Source organism: Anolis sagrei, chromosome 8, assembly GCF_037176765.1.
Source record: "Anolis sagrei isolate rAnoSag1 chromosome 8, rAnoSag1.mat, whole genome shotgun sequence".
Lineage (NCBI taxonomy): Eukaryota > Metazoa > Chordata > Lepidosauria > Squamata > Dactyloidae > Anolis > Anolis sagrei.
In genome coordinates this window covers 20947182-20968858 of record NC_090028.1, presented here as the reverse complement: position 1 = coordinate 20968858, position 21677 = coordinate 20947182, and the positions used below count along the sequence as shown (strand labels likewise).

The 21677-nt window shown below is 44.9% G+C and overlaps 1 protein-coding gene across 1 annotated transcript; it reads left to right on the top strand.

The window, feature by feature from the left end:
* Positions 1-609: 609 nt before the first annotated feature.
* On the top strand, positions 610-21078 carry TPPP3 (tubulin polymerization promoting protein family member 3). Its single transcript, XM_060788295.2, has 4 exons — positions 610-765; positions 12299-12492; positions 16357-16510; positions 18403-21078. The coding sequence occupies exons 2-4, from the start codon at positions 12305-12307 to the stop codon at positions 18589-18591; spliced, it is 531 nt and encodes a 176-aa protein (XP_060644278.1). The 5' UTR covers positions 610-765; positions 12299-12304; the 3' UTR covers positions 18592-21078.
* Positions 21079-21677: the final 599 nt, after the last annotated feature.

The window sequence follows — 21677 nt, the reverse complement described above, 5'->3', positions numbered from 1 at the left end:
AGATGATTTCCACTCTGGTGGGAAGCTTCCCGTCAACAAGGTGAAGTATCATAGCGATGAAGATGGAGAATAAAGTTGGGGCAATAACACATCCCTGTTTGACACCTGATTCCACCTTAAATGGGTCACTTTGGGAGCCACTGCTGTCCAAGACTGTTGCCCACATGTCATCATGGAGGAGCCGCAGGATGGTCACAAATTGGTTTTTTTGGAGGATGGTCCAGAGAGTGCTGCGGTTCACTGTGTCGAATGCCTTTGCAAGGTCGATGAATGCCATGTACAGAGTTCTTTGGTTCTATTGAGTCCAGAGAGAGGAGTTTAAGAATGGATATGATGAGTAGGTTAAGAATGGATATGATGTCCATTATTGTTGTGCTGTTGGGTTACCATTATCCCCATTAACCAAAAGCGAGAGCAGTTGTCCTTCCATGACACTGTGCCTAAGAGCACCAGCCCCATTGGAGATGCCCGCCAGGAGAGATCCATCACTGTCATGTTGCTAATGGTCTCTTTGGCTCAGCGCCCAGGGCTCTGCCGCAGCGGAGGGAGGGGGGAGGAGGGAAGGGAAGGGCGGCGCCTGCCCCGCCCACCGGCTCTTCTCGCTTCTCCCCATCCCATCCCCCCCCCCTCGCTGTGTCCCCGGGGTCTCTATGGAAACGGGAGTCAACAGCGGGACCTCGCCCCGGAGGTTGCTGCTGCTGCTGCGCCGCTGCCCTGCTCGGAGTCTCTTCCCTCGGGTTGCAGAAGGCGCGCCTGGGCTGCGGGGTAAGTGCCTTGGATCCAGCCTCCCTCCAGGTGCTTTGGACTCCAACTCCCACCATTCCTAACAGCCTCAGCCCCCTTCTGGGTCCTTTCCCCCCACACCTATGGCAGGCATCCTCAGAGGTTGGGAAGTCTGTTGGAAACGAGGCAAGTGGGGTTTATACATCTGTGGGAAAATGTCCAGGGTGGGAGAAAGAGCTCTTGCCTGCTGGAGGCAAGTGGGAATGTTGCAAGTGGCCACCTTGAACAGCACTGAGAGGCCTTGCATCTTTGAAGCCTGGCTGGTTGCTGCCTGGGGGAAATCCTTTGTTGCGAGGTGTTTATATATCTGTGGAATAATGTCCAGGGTGGGAGAAAAAATTCCTTGTCTACTTGAGGCAAAGAATTGTCTACTTGACTAGCACTGAATGGCCTTGCGGACAAAAAAGCTCTTTGTCTACTTGAGGCAAGTGTGAATGCTGCAATTGGCCACCTTGACCAGCACTGAGTGGCCTTGCAGCTTCGAAGCCTGGCTGGTTGCTGCCTAGGGAAATCATAGAATCATAGAATCAAAGAGTTGGAAGAGACCTCATGGGCCATCCAGTCCAACCTCCTGCCAAGAAGCAGGAATATTGCATTCAAATCACCCCTGACAGATGGCCATCCAACCTCAGGAGGAGAAGGAGGAATCCTTTGTTGGGAGGTGTTTATATATCTTTGGAATAATGTCCAGGGTGGCAGAAAAAATTCTTTGTCTACTTGAAGCAAGTAACCACTTTGACTAGCACTGAATGGCCTTGCAGCTTCAAGGTCTAGCTGATTCCTGCCTGGGGGAATCCTTTGTTGGGAGGTGTTTATATATCTGTGGAATAATGTCCAGGGTGGGAGAAAAAATTATTTGTCTACTTGAAGCAAGTAGCCACCTTGACTAGCACTGAATGGCCTTGCAGCTTCAAAGCCTAGCTGATTCCTGCCTGGGGGAATCCTTTGTTGGGAGGTGTTTATATATCTGTGGAATAATGTCCAGGATGGGAGAAAGAATTCTTGTCTGTTGGAGGCAAGTGTGAATGTTGCAATTGGCCACCTTGACCAGCACTGAGTGGCCTTGCAGCTTCGAAGCCTAGCTGATTCCTGCCTGGGGGAATCCTTTGTTGGGAGGTGTTTATATATCTGTGGAATAATGTCCAGGGTGGGAGAAAGAGCTCTTGCTTGCCGGAGGCACGTGTGAATGTTGCAATTAGCCACCTTGCTTAGCACTGAGTAGCCTTGCAGTTTCAAAGCCTGGCTGGTTGCTGCCCGGGGGAATCCTTTGTTGGGAGTTGTTTATATATCTGTGGAATAATGTCCAGGGTGGGAGAAAAAATTCTTTGTCTACTTGAGGCAATAGCCACCATGACTAGCATTGAATGGCCTTGCAGCTTCAAAGTCTAGCTGATTCCTGCCTGGGGGAATCCTTTGTTGGGAGGTGTTTATATATCTGTGGAATAATGTCTAGGGTAGGAGAAAAAAACTCTTTCTCTACTTGAGGCAAGTGTGAATGCTGCAATTGGCCACCTTGACCAGCACTGAGTGGCCTTGCAGCTTCGAAGCCTGGCTGGTTGCTGCCTGGGGGAATCATAGAATCAAAGAGACCTCATGGGCCATCCAGTCCAACCCCCTTCCAAGAAGCAGGAATATTGCATTCAAATCACCCCTGACAGCCTCAGGATGAGAAGGAGGAATCCTTTGTTGGGAGGTGTTTATATATCTGTGGAATAATGTCCAGGGTGGGAGAAAAAAACTCTTTCTCTACTTGAGGCAAGTAGCCACCTTGACTAGCACTGAATGGCCTTGCAGCTTCAAAACCTAGCTTATTCCTGCCTGGGGGAATCCTTTGTTGGGAGGTGTTTATATATCTGTGGAATAATGTCCAGGGTGGGAGAAAAAACTCTTTGTCTATTTGAGGCAAGTAGCCACCATGACTAGCACTGAATGGCCTTGCAGCTTCAAAGCCTGGCTGGTTGCTGCCTGGGGGAATCCTTGTCCAGGGTGGGAGAAAGAACTCTTGTCTGCTGGAGGCAAGTGTGAATTGGCCATCTTGATTAGCACTGAATGGCCTTGCAGCTTTGAAGTCTGGCTTATTCCTGCCTGGGCAAATCTTGTTGGGAGGTGTTTATATATCTGTGGAATAATGTCCAGGGTGGGAGAAAGAACTTGAGGCAGGTGTGAAGTCTACTTGAGGCAGATGTGAATGCTGCAATTGGCCACCTTGATTAGCATTGAATGGCTTTGCAGTTTCAAAGTTTTTTTTTTAATACTGGTAGCCAGATTTTGTTCATTTTCATGGTTTCCTCCTTTCTGTTGAAATTGTCCACATGCTTGTGTATTTCAGTGGCTTCTCTGTGTAGCCTGACATGGTGGTTGTGAGAGTGGTCCAGCATTTCTGTGTTCTCAAATAATATACTGTTTCCAGGTTGGTTCATCAGGTGCTCTGCTATGGCTGACTTCTCTGGTTGAAGGAGTCTGCAGTGCCTTTCATGGTCCTTGATTCGTGTTTGGGCAAAGATGTGTTTGGTGGTCCCTCTGTAGACTCCTGCAGAAGTGAGAGGATCCCTTTTGTCCTTTGCTGAACGTAGCATTTGTTGGATTTTCTTGGTGGGTCTGTAGATAGTTTGTATGTTGTGTTTCCTCATCAGCTTCCCAATGCGGTCAGTGGTTCCACACACAGATAGATATCTACATAAAAACTCCAACCATCACCCAAGTCAAAAAAGAAGCACCATTAAAGCCTTGTCAGGCCGTGCAAAAAGCATCTGCGAACCCCACCTCCTCCAAGATGAACCACCTCAACTGGGCTCTACAGGCCAATGGAGACTCCATCTCAGACATCAGAAGAGCTGCAAGACCGAGAACAAGCCACGAGAATAAAGATGAAGATCCACCCAGAGGAAAAGTGTTCTTGCCATACATCAAGGGAACCACTGACCGCAGAGGGAAGTTGTTGAGGAAACACAACATACAAACTATCTACAGACCTACCAAGAAAATCCAACAAATGCTACGCTCAGCAAAGGACAAGAGGGATCCTCTCACCTCTGCAGGAGTCTACCGTATACCATGCAGCTGTGGACAAGTCTACATAGGGACCACCAAACGCAGCAGCATTGCCCAAACACGAATCAAGGAACATGAAAGGCATGGCAGACTCCTTCAACCAGATAAGTCAGCCATAGCAGAGCACCTGATGAACCAGTCTGGACACAGCATTTTATTTGAGAACACAGAAATGCTGGACCACTCTCACAATCACCATGTCAGGCTACACAGAGAAGCCACTGAAATCCACAAGCATGTGAACAATTTCAACAGAAAGGAGGAAACCATGAAAATGAACAAAATCTGGCTACCAGTATTAAAAAAAAACTCTAAAACTACAACAGCACAACAACTGAGAGAAAACAAAAAACAAGGACATCGAATCACCTCTCAACAAAAGTTTGCTCCAGGCACCGTCAGGCCATTATATGCTGATCAAGGTGGTCAGTTGAAACATTCACACCTAGCTCCAGCAGACAAGAATCCTTTGTCTCACCCTGGTCATTCCACAGATATTTAAACCCTTTTTCCTAGTTCCAACAGACCTCACTACCTCTGAGGATGCTTGCCATAGATGCAGGCGAAACGTCAGGAGAAATGCCTCTAGACCATGGCCATATAGCCCGAAAAAACCTACAACAACCCATCAACATCTCAGCAAGCGACCTTCCTGGGTCCTTGTGCCTACAGATTACTACTAGGGGCACCCAGTGGCACAGTGGGTTAAACCGTTGTACCAGCAGGACTGCTGATCAAAAGGTCGTGGTTCGAATCCAGGGAGTGGGGTGAGCTCCCATCTGTCTGCTCCAGCTTCTCATGTGGGGACATGAGAGAAGCCTCCCACAGATTGTAACATATCCAGGAGTACTCTGGGCAACATCTTTGCAGATGGCCAATTATCTCACACCAGGAGTGACTTGCAATTTCTTCAGTCGCTCCTGACACAATACCCCCCCCCCCCAAACTACACAAATGTTGGATGGTGCTTTGTCTTTTGTTGCTGCCATTGTGTGCAAGTCCTTTCCAACCCCAAAGCAAACCCTGACTCAACATCACAGGGTTTTCCCCATAATTATTAGACCAGACTGCCATATAATCCAGCTCAAAGCAAATAATATGGATTTTATATGGCAGTGTAGAAGGGGCCTGAGGATGAGGATGGATTTCAAGGGCTATCAGCTGCTCTCCATTATTCTGGTGCTGTTCCAGTTAATTTTGCCCAGGGTGAAAATGTGAGGAGGTGCGTAGACTGTTATTTCCTTCTGGCATAATGCAGGGATGGACTGAAATCCATCTCTGTGGATGGACTGAAATAGAGAAGATGCAGATCAACAATAGGCTCCACAGTCACCTACGGACCCACCAGAACACTGATCCTGGAAGACTATCCTACTCAGCCAACGAGGGATCGCCTAAGTAAGTAAGTAAGTAAGTAAGTAAGTAAATAAGCTAGGAGGAGAGTGAGTAGGCTGAAGCCTGTTAGTGTTAGTATGCTTCAGTGAGGGAACGCCTCAGTTTGTATGAGAAGGCTTTTCTGTAGGCCTCACAGTATTATGAAGGCCTGATCGGAGAAGGCCTGGTATGAGAGAAGCCTCGTGTGTAAAGCTCCAGTATAAAGACTGCTGCGTGTAAATCTACTATGTATTTGTTTATTTGTGTTATAGAAAGCTTGTTATTGTGAATAGTGCAACTACAAAGAAAAGCCTCCTATGGAAGAAATAACACTGGTCTATGTGTTTGTGGGCCTTCTCGGTGGTGGCCCCCCAACTCTGGAACTCACTTCCCAGGGACATTAGACATGCCCCAACGTTGGCAGTCTTTAGGAGGAGCCTGAAAACGTGGTTGTTCCAGTGTGCCTTCCCAGAATAAGGAGAACTCTCAGCAATATGTCCTCACAATGCACTTTAATACTGACTTAGGATGGACTGTGCTCCCTCATTTCTCTCCGAAAAATCCTATGCTAGTTATATTTTACCTTGTTCACGTCAGCATATTTTCAATTTTAATCTATTACATTTGGCCCGGCCATTTTTAAAATTGTTTATGTCACTCTTGATTGTTTTTTGTTTGTGTGATTTATATGATTTGTATTTTATTGATAGTTTATTGATGTGTTTATTGATGTTTTGTTTGATGTACTTTGGGCTTGGCCTCATGTAAGCCGCACCGAGTCCCTTGGAGAGATGGTAGCGGGGTGCAAATAAGATTATTATTATTATTATTATTATTATTATTATTATTATGTTGTTGTTGTTGTTGTTGTTGTTGTTGTTCTTGTTCTTGTTCTTGTTCTTTTTATTACTTTGGGCTACTGGTGTTGTGTCACACTGCTGCTAATAAGTTGAGGAGGGTTTTTTGTTAATAAGCCCACTCGCCCAACAATAGATACATTCCCAAATGTCATACAGGAGACATAGAATCATAGAATCAAAGAGTTGGAAGAAACCTCGTGGGCCATCCAGTCCAACCCCCTGCCAAGAAGCAGGAATATTGCATTCAAATCACCCCTGACAGATGGCCATCCAGCCCCTGTTTCAAAGCTTCCAAAGAAGGAGCCTCCACCACACTCCAGGGCAGAGAGTTCCACTGCTGAACGGCTCTCACAGTCAGGAAGTTCTTCCTCATGTTCAGATGGAATCTCCTTTCTTGTAGTTTGAAGCCATTGTTCCATTGCGTCCTAGTCTCCAGGGAAGCAGAAAACAAGCTTGCTCCCTCGTCACTGTGGCTTCCTCTCACATATTTATACATGGCTATCACATCTCCTCTCAGCCTTCTCTTCTTCAGGCTAAACATGCCCAGCTCCTTAAGCCGCTCCTCATAGGGCTTGTTCTCCAGACCCTTGATCATTTTAGTTGTCCTCCTCTGGACACATTCCAGCTTGTCAATATCTCTCTTGAATTGTGGTGCCCAGAATTGGACACAAGATTCCAGGTGTGGTCTAACCAAAGCGGAATAGAGGGGTAGCATTACTTCCCTAGATTTAGACACTATGCTCCTATTGATGCAGGCCAAAATTCCATTGGCTTTTTTTGCCGCCACATCACATTGTTGGCTCATGTTTAACTTGTTGTCCACAAGGACTCCAAGATCTTTTTCACATGTACTGCTCTCGAGCCAGGCATTGTCCCCCATTCTGTATCTTTGCATTTTGTTTTTCCTACCAAAGTGGAGTTTCTCTTGCATTTGTCACTGTTGAACTTCATTTTGTTAGTTTTGGCCCATCTCTCTAATCTGTCAAGATCGTTTTGAATCCTGCTTCTGCCCTCTGGAGTATTGGCTATCCCTCCCAATTTGGTGTGGTCTGCAAACTTGATGATCATGCCTTCTAGCCCTTCATCTAAGTCATTAATAAAGATGTTGAACAGGACCGGGCCCAGGACAGAACCCTGCGGCACTCCACTTGGAGAAGGGAAACACTCAGCCTGTTCTAAGCTAACTAACTTGTTCCTCATTCAGGACTAGAGACTTGGGTAGTGTGGAATTGTGGGAGTTGAAGTCCAAAACACCTGGATGGGCCCAAGCTTGCAGTCCCAAACAGTAACAGTTGTATTGTCGAAGGCTTTCATGGCTGGAATCACTAGGTTCTTGTAGGTTTTTTCGGGCCATATGGCCATGTTCTAGAGGCATTTCTCCTGACGTTTCGCCTGCATCTATGGCAAGCATCCACCTCTGAGGATGCTTGCCATAGATGCAGGCGAAACGTCAGGAGAAATGCCTCTAGAACATGGCCATATAGCCCGAAAAAACCTACAAGAACCTAGTAACAGTTGTGTCAGGGACACGTGTTTCTTGTGCTCTTTACTGTTAAGGCCCCTGCTTCTAGTCCAGGGGAGAGATGCTCTTTTGCATTTTTGGCATGCTCACCTGTTCTTCCAACTGGCCATGTTTATGGCAGGCAACACCATGGAAGTCACAGCAAACAAGACTGACATATAAGACTGTGAAGCAGCCAGGTAGAGAGAAGCAACTCTTAATCCCCATATTTATTCAGAACGTTTCTTCTGTTCCGCGTTTCCACAGTTGCTCAAGGTATTTGCTCAAGCGTTGCACAAGTATCACAGGGATTCTTTCACCGCAAAGCCTAACCAGCTCAGGCATCGCACCCAGTCGGTTAGTTGCACCCTCTCCAAAGGTCTTGGATACATACACAAACAAACATACACAAATTGCACTGGCAACACTAGGCATGTTCATACAATGCTCTGTCTCAATGCAGACATGGCACCAAATCCATCATTCACACCGACCGTGGTTTTGAAAATAACCCCAGGCAGGTTTCCAACTTGCAAAGGTATGACAGGCAAATCAGGGTCAATTCGATGACCTGTCTGCTCTCAACTTTTTTTTTCTTGGCAACATTCAGCTCCTTACATTCGTCTTGGTTTTCATGGTGGCAGAATGATGTCCAAAACTTGATCTTGCTAAATCAGACACTGTTTCCAACTATAGTTAGCAGAAACTGTGGTTTACAAACTCTTATTGTGTATTGTCGAAAACCCACACACAGAGATAGATATCTATCTACATAAAAACTCCAACCATCACCCAAGTCAGCCATAGCAGAGCACCTGATGAACCAACCTGGACACAGTATATTATTTGAGAACACAGAAATTCTGGATGTCCGAACGCATCTCCCTCTACGTCCCACCTTGGAGTTTGAGATCATCTGGGGAGGCCCTGCTCTCGACCCCACCGCTATCACAAGTGAGGTTGGTGGGGACGAGGAGCAGGGCCTTCTCAGTGGTGGCCCCTCACCTATGGAACTCACTCCCGGGGGAAATTAGGTCATCAACATCCCTCCTCTTCTTCAGGAGGAAATTAAAAACGTGGTTGTGGGACCAGGCCTTCGGGCAATCTGACAACAAGATAAAGACAATTGGACGACTAGGACTGACAGGACTGACAAAGTGGAATTGGAATTTGGACTATGAGATGGCGAACGCTGAGCGTTAATTAGGTGAAATCGGTTTTATTGGTTTTATTGTTGCAGTGCAGAAACTGATTGTTAATTGTTTAATTGTTGCTATATTGTTTTTATTCTACTGTTATGTTGATGCCGGCATCGAATTGTGCCTTTGTAAGCTGCCCTGAGTCCCCCTCTGGGGTGAGAAGGGCGGGGTAGAAGTAACCGAAATAAATAAATAAACAACCACCATGTCAGACTACACAGAGAAGCCATTGAAATCCACAAGCATGTGGACAATTTCAACAGAAAGAAGGAAACCATGAAAATGAACAAAATCTGGCTACCAGTACTAAAAAACTCTAAAATTAGAACAGCACAACAACAGAGAGGAAACAAACAAGGACATCTAATCACCTCTCAACAAAAGATTGCTCCAGGCACTGCCAGGCAATCAAATGCTAATCAAGGTGGTCAGTTGAAACATTCACACCTAGCTCCAGCAGACAAGAGTCCTTTGTCCCACCCTGGTCATTCCACAGATATATAAACCCCCTTTTCCTAGTTCCAACAGACCTCACTACTCTGAGGATGCTTGCCATAGATGCAGGCGAAACGTCAGGAGAAATGTCTCTAGAACGTGGCCATATAGGCCTAAAAAACCTACAACAACCCAGTCTCTTTTTGTGGTATAACGTGTTGACTTTTCAATGAATAGTTCTCTGAATTCCACTCACAATATCACTTTTGTTTTGCCGACCAATCTCAGGGCGCTTCCAGACAGCACTGAATCACGGATTTTAAGCAGGGGCAAAAAATCCCGGGACTTCAGAAGAGGGCCACATACAGACCTGTTGGTCCCGGAATTTCTGCCTCTAGACTTTCCCAGCCAGCATGCATCACTGGGAATTCTGAGAATTATCATCCCAAAAGAATAACTTTCCCAAGTCAGTCACCCACAGATCAAAGGGAACCTTGACTGGTTGTGGCTTCACATCTTGCGGTTAATATGGAATCTTTTCTGTTTTTATAGCCAATCAGGACCATGTCCACAATTAGTTAGGGACACAAACTTTATGTGGGAAGTAAAAAGTCATACCAGCTATAACTTGAAATAGGGAAGGTCTGAGAGTGCTCTGCTTTTCTCCAGGTGCTTCTACAAGTGGCGCGATCCGTCACCTGCTGATTAACTTGTGAGGCCCAAGTCTCATTTTGCTCACTTCCAAGAGTGAACTTGATCTACATTTTGCACACATGTGTGTTTCTGTGGTGTCAATGCTAATCCACACCACCCTCCCCACGGCAACGGCAGGGTCCAATTTGCACAACCCACCCCTAGCAACAGTCGCTGGGCAACACAAACTGTGGCCACCCCAGCAGCCAAGCCCACAAGCCTGTTTGTGTTTGATGTCGGGCTGTAACTAAGGTGGACCTGGCAAACCCCCAGGTTGGCTGGTGCCCCATTTGGCGGCCCTGGGCCTGGGTGGATCCTGGCAAGGCGCCAGAGGAAGAAGCATGGGGCAAGGGGAGACGGGCAGCATTTCCCAAGGGCTGCGTTCATGCCGGGTGGGAAATGGGGGCCCTGGGCAGGAGCAATCAGCTAGGGTTGGCAAGCTGGAGCTCAGAGATGCTGTGCATGCTATGCTGAGTATGGTGGGCCTCATTGGTTGACCAGCCTTCTGTGGAAGCTTTAGTTCTGTAAGATTTACAATCGTTGATCATAATTGCTCAATTCCAGTTGTGCATTTAGAATCCCAGTGGTGCAAATCAACAGGTCACAGGTTCCAATCCGGGGAGAGCGTGGATGAGCTCCCTCTGTCAGCTCCAACTACCCATGTGGAGACATGAGAGAAGCCTCCCACAAGGAGGGTAAAACATCAAAAACATCCAGGTATCCCCTGGGCAACGTCCTTGCAGACGGCCAATTTTCTCACACCAGAGGCGACTCGCAGTTTCTCAAGTCGCTCCTGACACACACACACACACAAAACAGAACTAGAGTTTAGCCACCCAAATAGAAGGAGCAGGTAACATTAACAAAGGAATATGAACTCAGCAAATCTAAGAACTTTAGGTAATATTAAACATTTGATAGCCAATTTCATTCTACTGTAACCCTTATATGCTATGACATTTATTATAATACTGTTATTCCATGTTGACTGGTACAGATCCATCCCATGGAATGCTGGAATTTGCAGTTCAATGAGGGGCATTTTGAATTCTCAGAAAACTCTAGTGACGCCCAACTCCAGGATGTCATAAAATACAGCCGTGGGAGTTTTTGGGTGGGACTGTGGGGGCAAATGTGAGAACCGATAACATTTGGATGGTGAGAGACCGAGAGTTCCTGTGGAGTGGGTTTTGTGGGGTCTTCCTTGCTCAGGATGCACATGGAAGATGATAAAGTTTCAGGATGAAGGAGAGTGATTTGGTGCATTTTTGGATGGGTTTCAGGGGGCTCCCTTGCCCAGGATGCATATGGAAACTGATAAATCTTATTAGATATCAAAGAGAAAGATATTAGGAGCATTTTGGGGTGGGTTTCGAGGGACTTCCTTGCACAGGATGCACGTGGGAACTGATAAAACTTCAGGAGCAAGAAGAAGAGAGTGATTGGGGGGTCATTTTGGGGGGCAAATGTGAGAAGTGATAACATTTGGGGGAAGAGAGAGACAGAGAGTTCCTTTGCGGTGGGTTTCGGGAGGTCTTCCTTGCCCAGGATGCACATGGAACTGATAGAGTTTCAGGACAAAGAAGAGTGATTTGGTGCATTTTTGGATGGGTTTTGGGGGGCTCCCGTGCCCAGGATGCATATGAGAACTGATAAATCTTGTCAGATAGTAAACAGAATGATACTTGGGGCATTTTGGAGTGGGTTTTGAGGGATTTCCTTGTACAGGATGCACATGGGAACTGATAAAGCTTCAGGAGCAAGAAGAAGAGAGCGATTGGAGGTCATTTTGTGGTGGGTTTTGGGGGGCAATTTGAGAACTGATAGCATTTGAGGGAAGAGAGAGACAGAGAGTTCCTTTGGGGTGGGATTTGGGGGTCTTCCTTGCCCAGGATGCATATGAGAACTGATACAGCTTCAGGAGGAGGAAGAAGAGAGAGATTGGGGGCATTTTTGGATGGGTTTCATGGGACTTCTTTGTCCAGGATGCATATGGGAACTGATAAAGTTTGAGGAAGAAGGAACGAGGCCAAAGATCATTTTGAGGTGGGTTTTGGGGGTGGTGGCAAATGTGCAGCATTGAATTGTTGCCTATTTGTAAGCCACGGAGTGAGAGAGGGTGGGGCATAAATACAGTAAATAAATAAATAATAAATTATAGTGGAATCATTAGTAGTGTAACGTGAAAGGGCCCAGTGTCTCACTCTTTGCAATGCTACAAATCTAATGGCTAAAGGAAAATGTCTTTTGTGGGGACAGTATTGTTGTTTGGGGAGTCCATGGCCTCCTGTTGCTTCCTTTCATTACTAGTGACATCTCCAGCCTTTCCAAAGTGTGTATATTGAAGCACCTGCAACCTCCATTGCCTGCATCTGAGCATTTGCTGCTCCTGTTCTTTACAGAGCATCATGGCAGAGAGCGTAGACATGGCCTCATTGGAGGAGAGTTTCCGGAAATTTGCCATATATGGAGATACCAAAGCTACGGGCCAGGAAATGAATGGCAAGAACTGGGCCAAGCTGTGCAAAGATTGCAAAGTCATTGATGGCAAAGGGGTCACGGGCACCGACGTGGATATCGTCTTCAGCAAGGTGAAGTAAGTATCTACTCCCGCCCCATAGTTTACAAGAAAGGTAAGTAAAGTGGTGGTGTATCGGAATGAATCCCAGGAAAGCCCACAATCTGACTCTAAGGGCCCTTTTACACAGCCCTATATCCTGGAATATCAAGGCAGGAAATCCCTTATTATGAGTTCAAACCATATATTGTGGAATTGTCTGCTGCTGAGCCATAATGGGTAATGTGAAAGGGAGAAAAAAGGTGGGAGACCCAGAATAAATCAAGCTCAAACTCTTCCTAGAAGCCAGATGACCCAGCTGAGGTTGTTGTATTTTGGGCATATCATAAGAAGACGTGACTCCCTAGAAAAGACAATAATACTTGCAAAGTCAGAAACCTGTAGGAAAAGAGGAAGATGGCATTACAAATGGATGCATTGATTCAAGGAAACCACATCCCTGAATCTGCAAGAAGAGCTGCGGTGGACCAATTGGTTAAACCCTTGTGCTGGCTGAGCTGCTGACTTGAAGGTCTACAGTTCGAATCCATGAGACAAGGTGAGCTCCTGTCTGTAAGCTCCAGATGGTAACATATCTGGGTGTACTCTGGGCAACGTCCTTGCAGACGGCTGATTTTCTCATACCAGAAGTGACTTGCAGTATATTCTCAATTCACTTGACACAATTTTTTAAAAAATTGAAAAGTGTTCTGATTTTTTTTTTTTAAAAAAAACATCTTCCAGGTAACTAGACCAAATTTGGCACAAATACCCAAAATACCCAAATTCCAAATATTGGTGGGTTTGGGGAGGGGATTGATTTGGTCATTTGGGAGTTGTAGTTGCTGGGATTTATAGTTAACCTACAATCAAAGAGAACTCCACCAACGTGAAATTGAACTAAATTTGGCACACAGGACTCCCATGACCAACATAAAATACTGGGCATTGACCTTGAGTTTTGGAGTTGTAGTTCACTTACATCCAGAGAGCACTGTGGACTCAAGCAGAGATGGATCTGGACCATACTTGGCATGAATACTCAATATGCACAAATGTGAACACTGGTGGAGTTTGGGGGAAATAGAGCTTGACATTTGGGAGTTGTAGTTGCTGGGATTTATAGCTCATCCACAATCAAAGAGCATTCTGAACCCCACCAATGATAGAATTGGGACAAACTTCCCACACAGAACTCCTATGACCAACAGAAAATACTGATATTTGGTAACCCCTCTGATGCCCCCATCGTGACCCCCCCAGAGGTCCCGACCCTCAGGTTAAGAAACACTGATTTAGCATAAAGGAAAACACCACTTATTAAAAACTTGAAGTGGATTTCCAGTGAACTTGAGCTGCTCCCTTTTTTCATTCTGAGCATTTGACTGTGTTGAACCCCCAGAAGGTCCTGGAAGAGGAAAATGGGCCCCCGGATCTGCCACAGTGGGTTGTGCTTGTGTTTCTGCACTAAATAATAGCTGTGCAAACAAACAAACATTCATTTCCTTGCATCAGTGCCAGCTTTAATTTGGCATCGCTGCAGATCACATCTGTGCTTCTGGGGCAACGGAGCGTATGTGGCACGGTGGTGCTGTCCAGCTTTGATTCAGCAATATTGGCAGAGACTCTTGCACTGTTTCTCTGCTTAATGTCAGCTGCTGTTTGAGAGTTTTAGGCCTTTTGGTTTCTGGCAACGAGGCACATTGCTTCAAGCTGTCAAGAGTTTCCTTGTAAAACAAAGTACTTGGGCTGAATCAGCCAAATGCCCAATCCATGAATTAGTCCCCTATTTATCTTTAAGGGAATATTTCCTTTAAAAAAAGAAGATACCCCTCTCTCAATCTAAGCAGATCTTGGAAAAGTTCCTTTTCAATGTGTACCTCCCACAAACCTTCAGGTAAGCAGCAGCACAAGGATTTTAACTCACTGCAGACCCACTACATAGAATTTCTATGAAAGTCGGATCAGGTACATTTTACTCCAGCCAAATATAAATGTTTTTTTTAACTTTGAATAGCATAACGTAAAGGTAAATGTTTTAATAATAATAATAATAATAATAATAATAATAATAATCACCATCATCATCTTTATTTGTACCCTGCTACCATCTCCCCAAGGGACTTGGTGCGGCTTACATGAGACCAAGCCCAAAATACATCAGTAAACAAACATCAATACACAAAACATCAATAAAATACTCAATACTCCGGAACAACCCGATAAGAGCCGCACTTATCCACACGTGGAGTAAATATAAAGATAAACTATACCAAAGAACACCGATGTGGTTTTCTCCTAATGAAGCCTACCATAAAATAGAAGTCCCACGAAATATATGGCTGACCTATAATCAGTTACTGAAAATTAGAGGACAAGAAATAGAACTTAAATCACCAGATTAAGGAAAATTATAAGATAGATAGCAGAGCAGGCTTCGAAACAAAAAAGACAAAATATTTGGGACAAAATATTAGACACAGAAACAAAAATCATAAGGAAAATCTATAATCAACTCCTATCATGGGCCACAGAAACTGAACTAATAAAAACCAATATGATAAACTGGTCAAAGGATATAAGCCAATCTATACCTCTAACTGATTGGGAAGAAATCTGGCACAAAAAAATAAAATACACGTACACCACGGACTTTAAAGAAAGCTGGTACAAAATCTTTTACAGGTGGTACTCAACGCCAGAGATACTTGCAAAGATCTCCAAAAACAAAACAAAGAACTTATGTTGGAAATATGGAAAAGAAAAAGGCAAATTTATCCATATGTGGTGGAACTGCGGAAAAATTAAAAATTACTGGACCCAAATACATAAAACGATAGAAAAAATGCTTAAGATAAAATTTGATCTAAAGCCAGAAACATTATTACTAGGAATACTAGACAATAAATTGGAAAAGAACGAAGATAAGATCTTTTTCCACTTAATAGCGGCTTCAAGGATGGTTTTGGAAGTGAATTCCAGACTCAGGGGGCTACCACCGAGAAGGCCCTCTCCCTCGTCCCCACCAATTGTGACTGCAAAGGAGGTGGGAGCGTGAACAGAGCCTCTCCAGATGATCAAAGAGATCGTGTAGGTTCGTACACAGAAATGCGGTCACACACGTAGGCAGGTCCCAAACGGTTCAGGGCTTTGTAGGTAAGAACCTGCACCTTGAATTGGGATTGGAAAATGAATGGCAGCCAGTGGAGCTCCTTGAACAGGAGGGTTGACTGCTCTCTGTAAGAAGCACCAGTTATTTTCCCCTGATATTAAGTCCATCTCCTTAACCCTAACCCACTCCCCAGATTTGAAACTGCGACCTTTCGATCAGCAAGTTCAGCAGCTCAGCAGTTGAAATTGCTGCGCCACCGGGGGCTCCATAGCCTAGGGAAGTGTTAATACCCCTGTGGCAACAAGGATTGGTGGTAAAGCCTCATGGAGACACCTTTTCCGCAGGATAACTCTTCCAGGAGTGGATTTCCTTTCTTAGGGGTCCATTTCTCTCACTTCCTTTTATTATTTATTATTATTTATTTATTACTTGCACTTATTAACCGCCGCTCTCAGCCCTAGGGCGATTCGTGGCGGTGAACAACAACATAGAAAAGACAGTTTACAATAAATCAAGACAGTACACAACATTCTACTACTACGTAACATATACTAAAAATCCGCTCGTTTCTTTTGGCTCGTTTCTGTTCTTAACTATGAGTTGTATGTACGTTGGATGTCTGTAACTCTGCCAGTAATTCGTTGATACTTGTGCTTGGTTGTTTTAGCTTCACAATATGGTAACCCTAAACTTGTTCATGTCAACTTTGTCCCCATTATGGGCTCAAGCCGTGAAGGCAGGTCTATATCCAGCCCGCCAACTCCGAACTCTGTGTTCCCCTTCCATTCCAGGGGGAAGACGGCCAGAGTCATAAACTATGAGGAGTTCAAGAGTGCCTTGGAGGATTTGGCCCCGAAGAGGTTTAAGGACAAAAGCAAGGAGGAAGCCTACGAATCTATCTGCAAACTGGTGGCAGGGAAAGAGCCAGCCAATGTGGGCGTCACGGTGAGAAATGAAGTGCTTTGGGTGGGTGGTGAGCAAAGAAGGAAAGAACGCTTGCTGTGGGACTCAAATATTTGGGGGGATGATCCAGAGTATGGAGTTAGCGACACACCCCAGTTTGTTTGTCAGGCAAGCAATAGCTTAGTTGAGGGTTTTGTTCTGGAGTTTTTGCAAAATGAGGAATTTGGTTTTGGAATTTTTGCAGAATGTGGGGTTTTGTTTTGGAATTTTTGCAACATGTGAGGTTTTCTTTTGGAATGTTTGCAAAAAAAATATGGGATATCACTTTTACATTTATGCAAAATGTGAGGTTTTGTTTTGGAATTTTTGCAAAATGTGGGATTTTATGCTGGAATATTTTGCAAAAAAATGTAGTATTGCATTTTAGATTTTTTTGCAAAAAATGTGAGGGGTTTATATTTTTTGGATTTTTTTGCAAAATATATAATTTTGTTTTGGAATGTTTGCAAAAAAAAATGGGATTTTGTTTTGAAATTTTGCCAAGTGTAAGCTCTGGGTTCAATCTGTAGAGTTCATATAAGGGAGACTTAGAAGGAAAGAAGTCTTGTTCATGCAAGACTTGAGTTATTTGGTGTAGAGGACCAGCAATCATTTCTGCTACAGATCATCACCATATTTGTGCCCGTTGACGGCAATGATTTTTTCTTTCCTGGACTTTAACCAGGGATCAACAGTCAATGGCTTGGGGACCAGCACTGGTCCAGGGGCCACCACTTTGAGTAGCACAGCTGCAGTCAATAATAGGTGATATAAGGTTGGCATACCTTCCACCTCTCCAATTTGGCAGAGTCAGTCCCAGTCAATTCCCTGCTGTCCCACTTTCTTATTTTTTTCTTAAAAGGACCTGGCCACTCACCTCTCTTCCTGTTCTGCACCATCTTACTTCAGTTGCTACAAACTTAGTTCAAAGTACAAATAATTAATACAGCAGAAGGTAGAGAAGGCATCTTGCTCTTCCCAGTCGGCTCAGTGCTTAGCACACAGATTTCAGGATATCCTTCCTTAAAATAGTACTACTGGGTGTATTCCCTCTTTGTACCTTCTCCCTTCATTTTGCCTCCGTCACCCCTTCTGTCCATACTCTGCTGTTGCTCAGCGACATGTGTCCAAGTTATCTGTGAAATGCTGGAGAATATAGGTTAGATCTGTGGTTCCCAACCTTTTTTTGACCAGGGACACTTGACCACGGACCACTCTCCAGCATTAATACCAAAAGGGTTACAAATCAGTTTTTCGTCAACTTAGATTCACTTTGGTTATTTGGGGTGCGGATTCAGAAAATTGCATTGGATAAACCACATCACGTGTTCTGATACAGAACACATGCCATTCACTAGTCGCCATCTGCTCGCCCACAGAAAACTACATTTAATAATCTAGAGCTGATGAGGTCTATCCAATGCAAATTTTTGACTCAGCGCCCCAAGTAACCCCAGGAACAGGCCTAAAAACAAAGACACCCCTTTCATGGGTAGTCAACCTCTCTCCTCCCGACATCCCCGTTGCATTGACACTATAAGCTTTTGCAAGACCAGCCACTCTCATTGCAACAGTGTAGTAATGGTGAGGCTGAGGACCATATTTCAGTTCTTGGGGACCACTGGTGGTCCACGGACCACAGGTTGGGTAAATGAATAACATGACCCTCTGGATATTACTGGGCTGCAGCTCCCATTATCCCTCCACATTGATTTTGCAGACTGTGGGTTGATAAGAGCTGCAGATCGGTGCTATATGGGAAGTTGTAGGGATCCGTCTCCGTCTTGAGATAGCAAAGGCAAAAGTGAGGTGGAAGCTGGGTTCACAGGTCATGTTGTAGGGTATTGAAGAAAGCATAGTTCAGACTCTACTTCTGTTCTCCTTTTCATTGGCAGAAAGCCAAGTCTGTGGGGGCCGTGGAGCGACTCACCGACACGTCCAAGTACACGGGTTCCCACAAGGAGCGCTTTGACGAGAGCGGGAAGGGCAAAGGCAAGAGCGGGCGGGAGAACATCGTGGACAACAGCGGCTATGTGGGCGCCTACAAGCACGCAGGCACTTACGACGCCAAAGTGAAGAAATAGCAGCAACCCCTCCTGCTCATGCCTCTTTAGGGGAGAGGCCACCCTAATGGCACGCATCCTGCCTGCTCGGCCTCCTCCAGCCTCAGAGCTATTGCTGGGACAGATGCCTTCTCTCAGGCAAATGATGCCGCAATGGTCCTCCTAGGCCATGTGCTCACTTTCCAATATTACACAAAGCCAGAGGTATATCTGCAACCCTGCCCCCAATATACAGCTCACCCAAAGCTTTATTACCTCAGTCCCCCTCCTGCTGTAGCCTGCCCTCTTCCACAGGCCTCTTCTGCTTCAGAAGCTTCACCCACACCATTGCTCTGTTCACTAATGCTAAAGCACTTACTCATGACAAAACAATAGTAGTTAAAGGTGCTGAGCTTCTGTCAAGGAGGTGAGATCTCCATAGCTCTTGCCCTGGGCTTTTGCAAACATCTCATTCCCTTCTGCCCAGTCCAGTAACCATTCCTTCTCTCTCATGGCAGCTGTCTCCAGACAACTGCCCTCCAGATGTGCTGGAGTATTACCATCTCAGCTGGTTCTGCTGCTGGCTGGGTATATGAGGAGGGCGCACACCTGCAAGGTCCTCAGGTTGGAAAGGAGTTCCCATTGTGCATCACTTCTCTGCTTCTGTGCTGTTTATAAACAAAGTGCTAATTATAATCCTTAGGCCAAGGCAACTACCCCCTGTTAAGCACCATATCTCAAGACTGCACATGTCCCTCCTCCATCTCTTAAGGAAAAACACATCTCAGTTTTCGAAAATATATTTACAAAACATAATAGATCCGCCTGTGGCAGCCTTACTCCACCAAGTGTATTTAATTACTGTCAATAACAACAGTAGGCAATAATCAATATCCAAAGAGTACTTGTCATAATAGTTTCAAAAACAATATATGGTTCCAACAGTGGGAATGTGGCTTATATGTCATGAATGCATGTCATGTAGTTCTGAAAGTGACAGAGTAAAGTCTGAATGTCAATTACTCTAACAACACTGAAGTCCAAATTCAATCTAGGTAGCAACAAATGAGATTCTTCCACATAACTGCTGTCCCTATCCTTGCCGTAGACAGCAAGGCACATATACCCTAATATCTGTATAGATCAGTTATTCTCAACCTGGGGGTCACGACCCCCAGGGGGGTCTCTTTGCCATTTTTGAGGGGTCGTGAGGCTGCCTCCTTTGGCACCACCCCCTCCTCAAAATGGCTCCCCGGCAGGGCCCAGGCCTGTATAGATAATGTTTTAAAGTTTTGAGTAAAGAAGCTCTTGACCCGTGATAAGAAAACCAGTCACAGAATTATGCAAGGAGCCCTATGGACCATCATCAGCAGTTCCCTGCTCAGTGCAGGATCTCTTGCAAGAACATCCCAAGCAGGCAGCTGTCTAGCCTCATTTTGAAGACATCCAGAAGACCCACCACTTCCCCAATCAATTACCAAACTGATATTACAGTCCAGAGTTCCCATCTAATGTTCAATCCAAATCCACCCTCCTGTGACTTCAAACCATTAGACCTAGTTCCATCCCTTGAGGCAAAAGAGAACAAACCTGCATCCTCCTCTTTGTGGCATCCCTTAGGCCCTCAACCTTCCCTTCATGAAGAGTATGTCCAATTCCTTCAATTTGTCATATCTTTTGTTCTCCATACCTTTTATCATCCTCGTTGTCCTCCTCTGAACTTGTCCATATGTTTGTTAAAGTGAAACTCACAGAACTGAATTCAGTACGGGCAGTTCCTGAGTTACAAACATCCGACTTACTAACAACTCCTAGTTAAGAATGGGGGTGAGGCAACAGGAAATGAGAGAAATCTACACCTTGGAAGAGAAATCCACTCCTGAAAGTGTTATTTTCATGAGGAAAGGGGTCTCCACTGAAACTTTATCGTCAGTTCTTGTTTCTGCAACAAGCCAATTTTTCCAAAATCCAATTGTCACGTGGACAGAAAATAAGATGAAATCTTCTGAACAGGGACACAGACAGCAAAACAAACAGGAGTGTTGACCCCTATGTTCTCCAAAGCTATCTGTCTGTCTGGTTGGAGTTACACTTAAAATGTACCTGTTCCGATTTACATACAAATTCAACTTAAGAACAAACCTTTATTCGTAACTTGTGGACTGCTTGTACTCCGAATCTGCACAGAATATAGTGAGAGTATTACGTTTTGTGACTTGGAAACGATGGTTCTATTAATGTGGATTAAAACAGTGCTTGCCTTCTTTGCTATAGCATTACACCGGTGCCTAAAATACAATTTATGGTCAATGATAACCCAAGGTCCTTCTCATGCATAGTACTACTGAACCATGCATTCTCCCATGCTTTGTGTATTTAGTTTTTGTGACCTGAATGTAAAACTTTGCATAAGTTTCACCGAATTTCGTTTTACAAATTTCAACCCATTTTCCAAGCATATTAAGCATATTGTCCTCTTAATCACATTGATTGCATGTCAACCTTTTAAGAGTTAAACATTCAAAATTATGAACTTAGAGGAGTGAACCTGTATGCTTTGCATTTTTATATACCAGCGTTTCTTAACCTGGGGGGTGTCGGAGGGGTCACCAAAGACCATCAGAAAATACAGTATTTTCTGTTGGTCATGGTGGTTCTGTGTGGTATGTTTGGCCCAATTCTATTGTTGGCGGGTTGATTGTAGGTGAACTATACATCCCAGCAACTACAACTTACAAATGTCAAAGTCTATTTTCGCCAAACACCACCAGTCTTCACATTTGGGCATACTGAGTATTCATGCCAAGTTTGGTCCAGATCCATCAGTGTTTGAGTCCACAGTACTCTCTGGATGTAAGTGAACTACAACTCCAAAACTCAAGGTCAATACCCACCAAACCCTTCCAGTATTTTCTGTTGGTCATTGGAGTTCTGTGTGCCAAAATTGGTTCAATGCCATCGTTGGTGGGGTTCAGAATGCTCTTTGATTGTAGGTTAACTATAAATCCCAGCAACTACAACTTCGAAATGACAAAATCACCCCCCCCCCCCCCCCCCAGTATTCAGATTTGGGCGTATTGGGTATTTGTGCCAAATTTGGTCCAGTGAATGAGAATACATCCTGCATG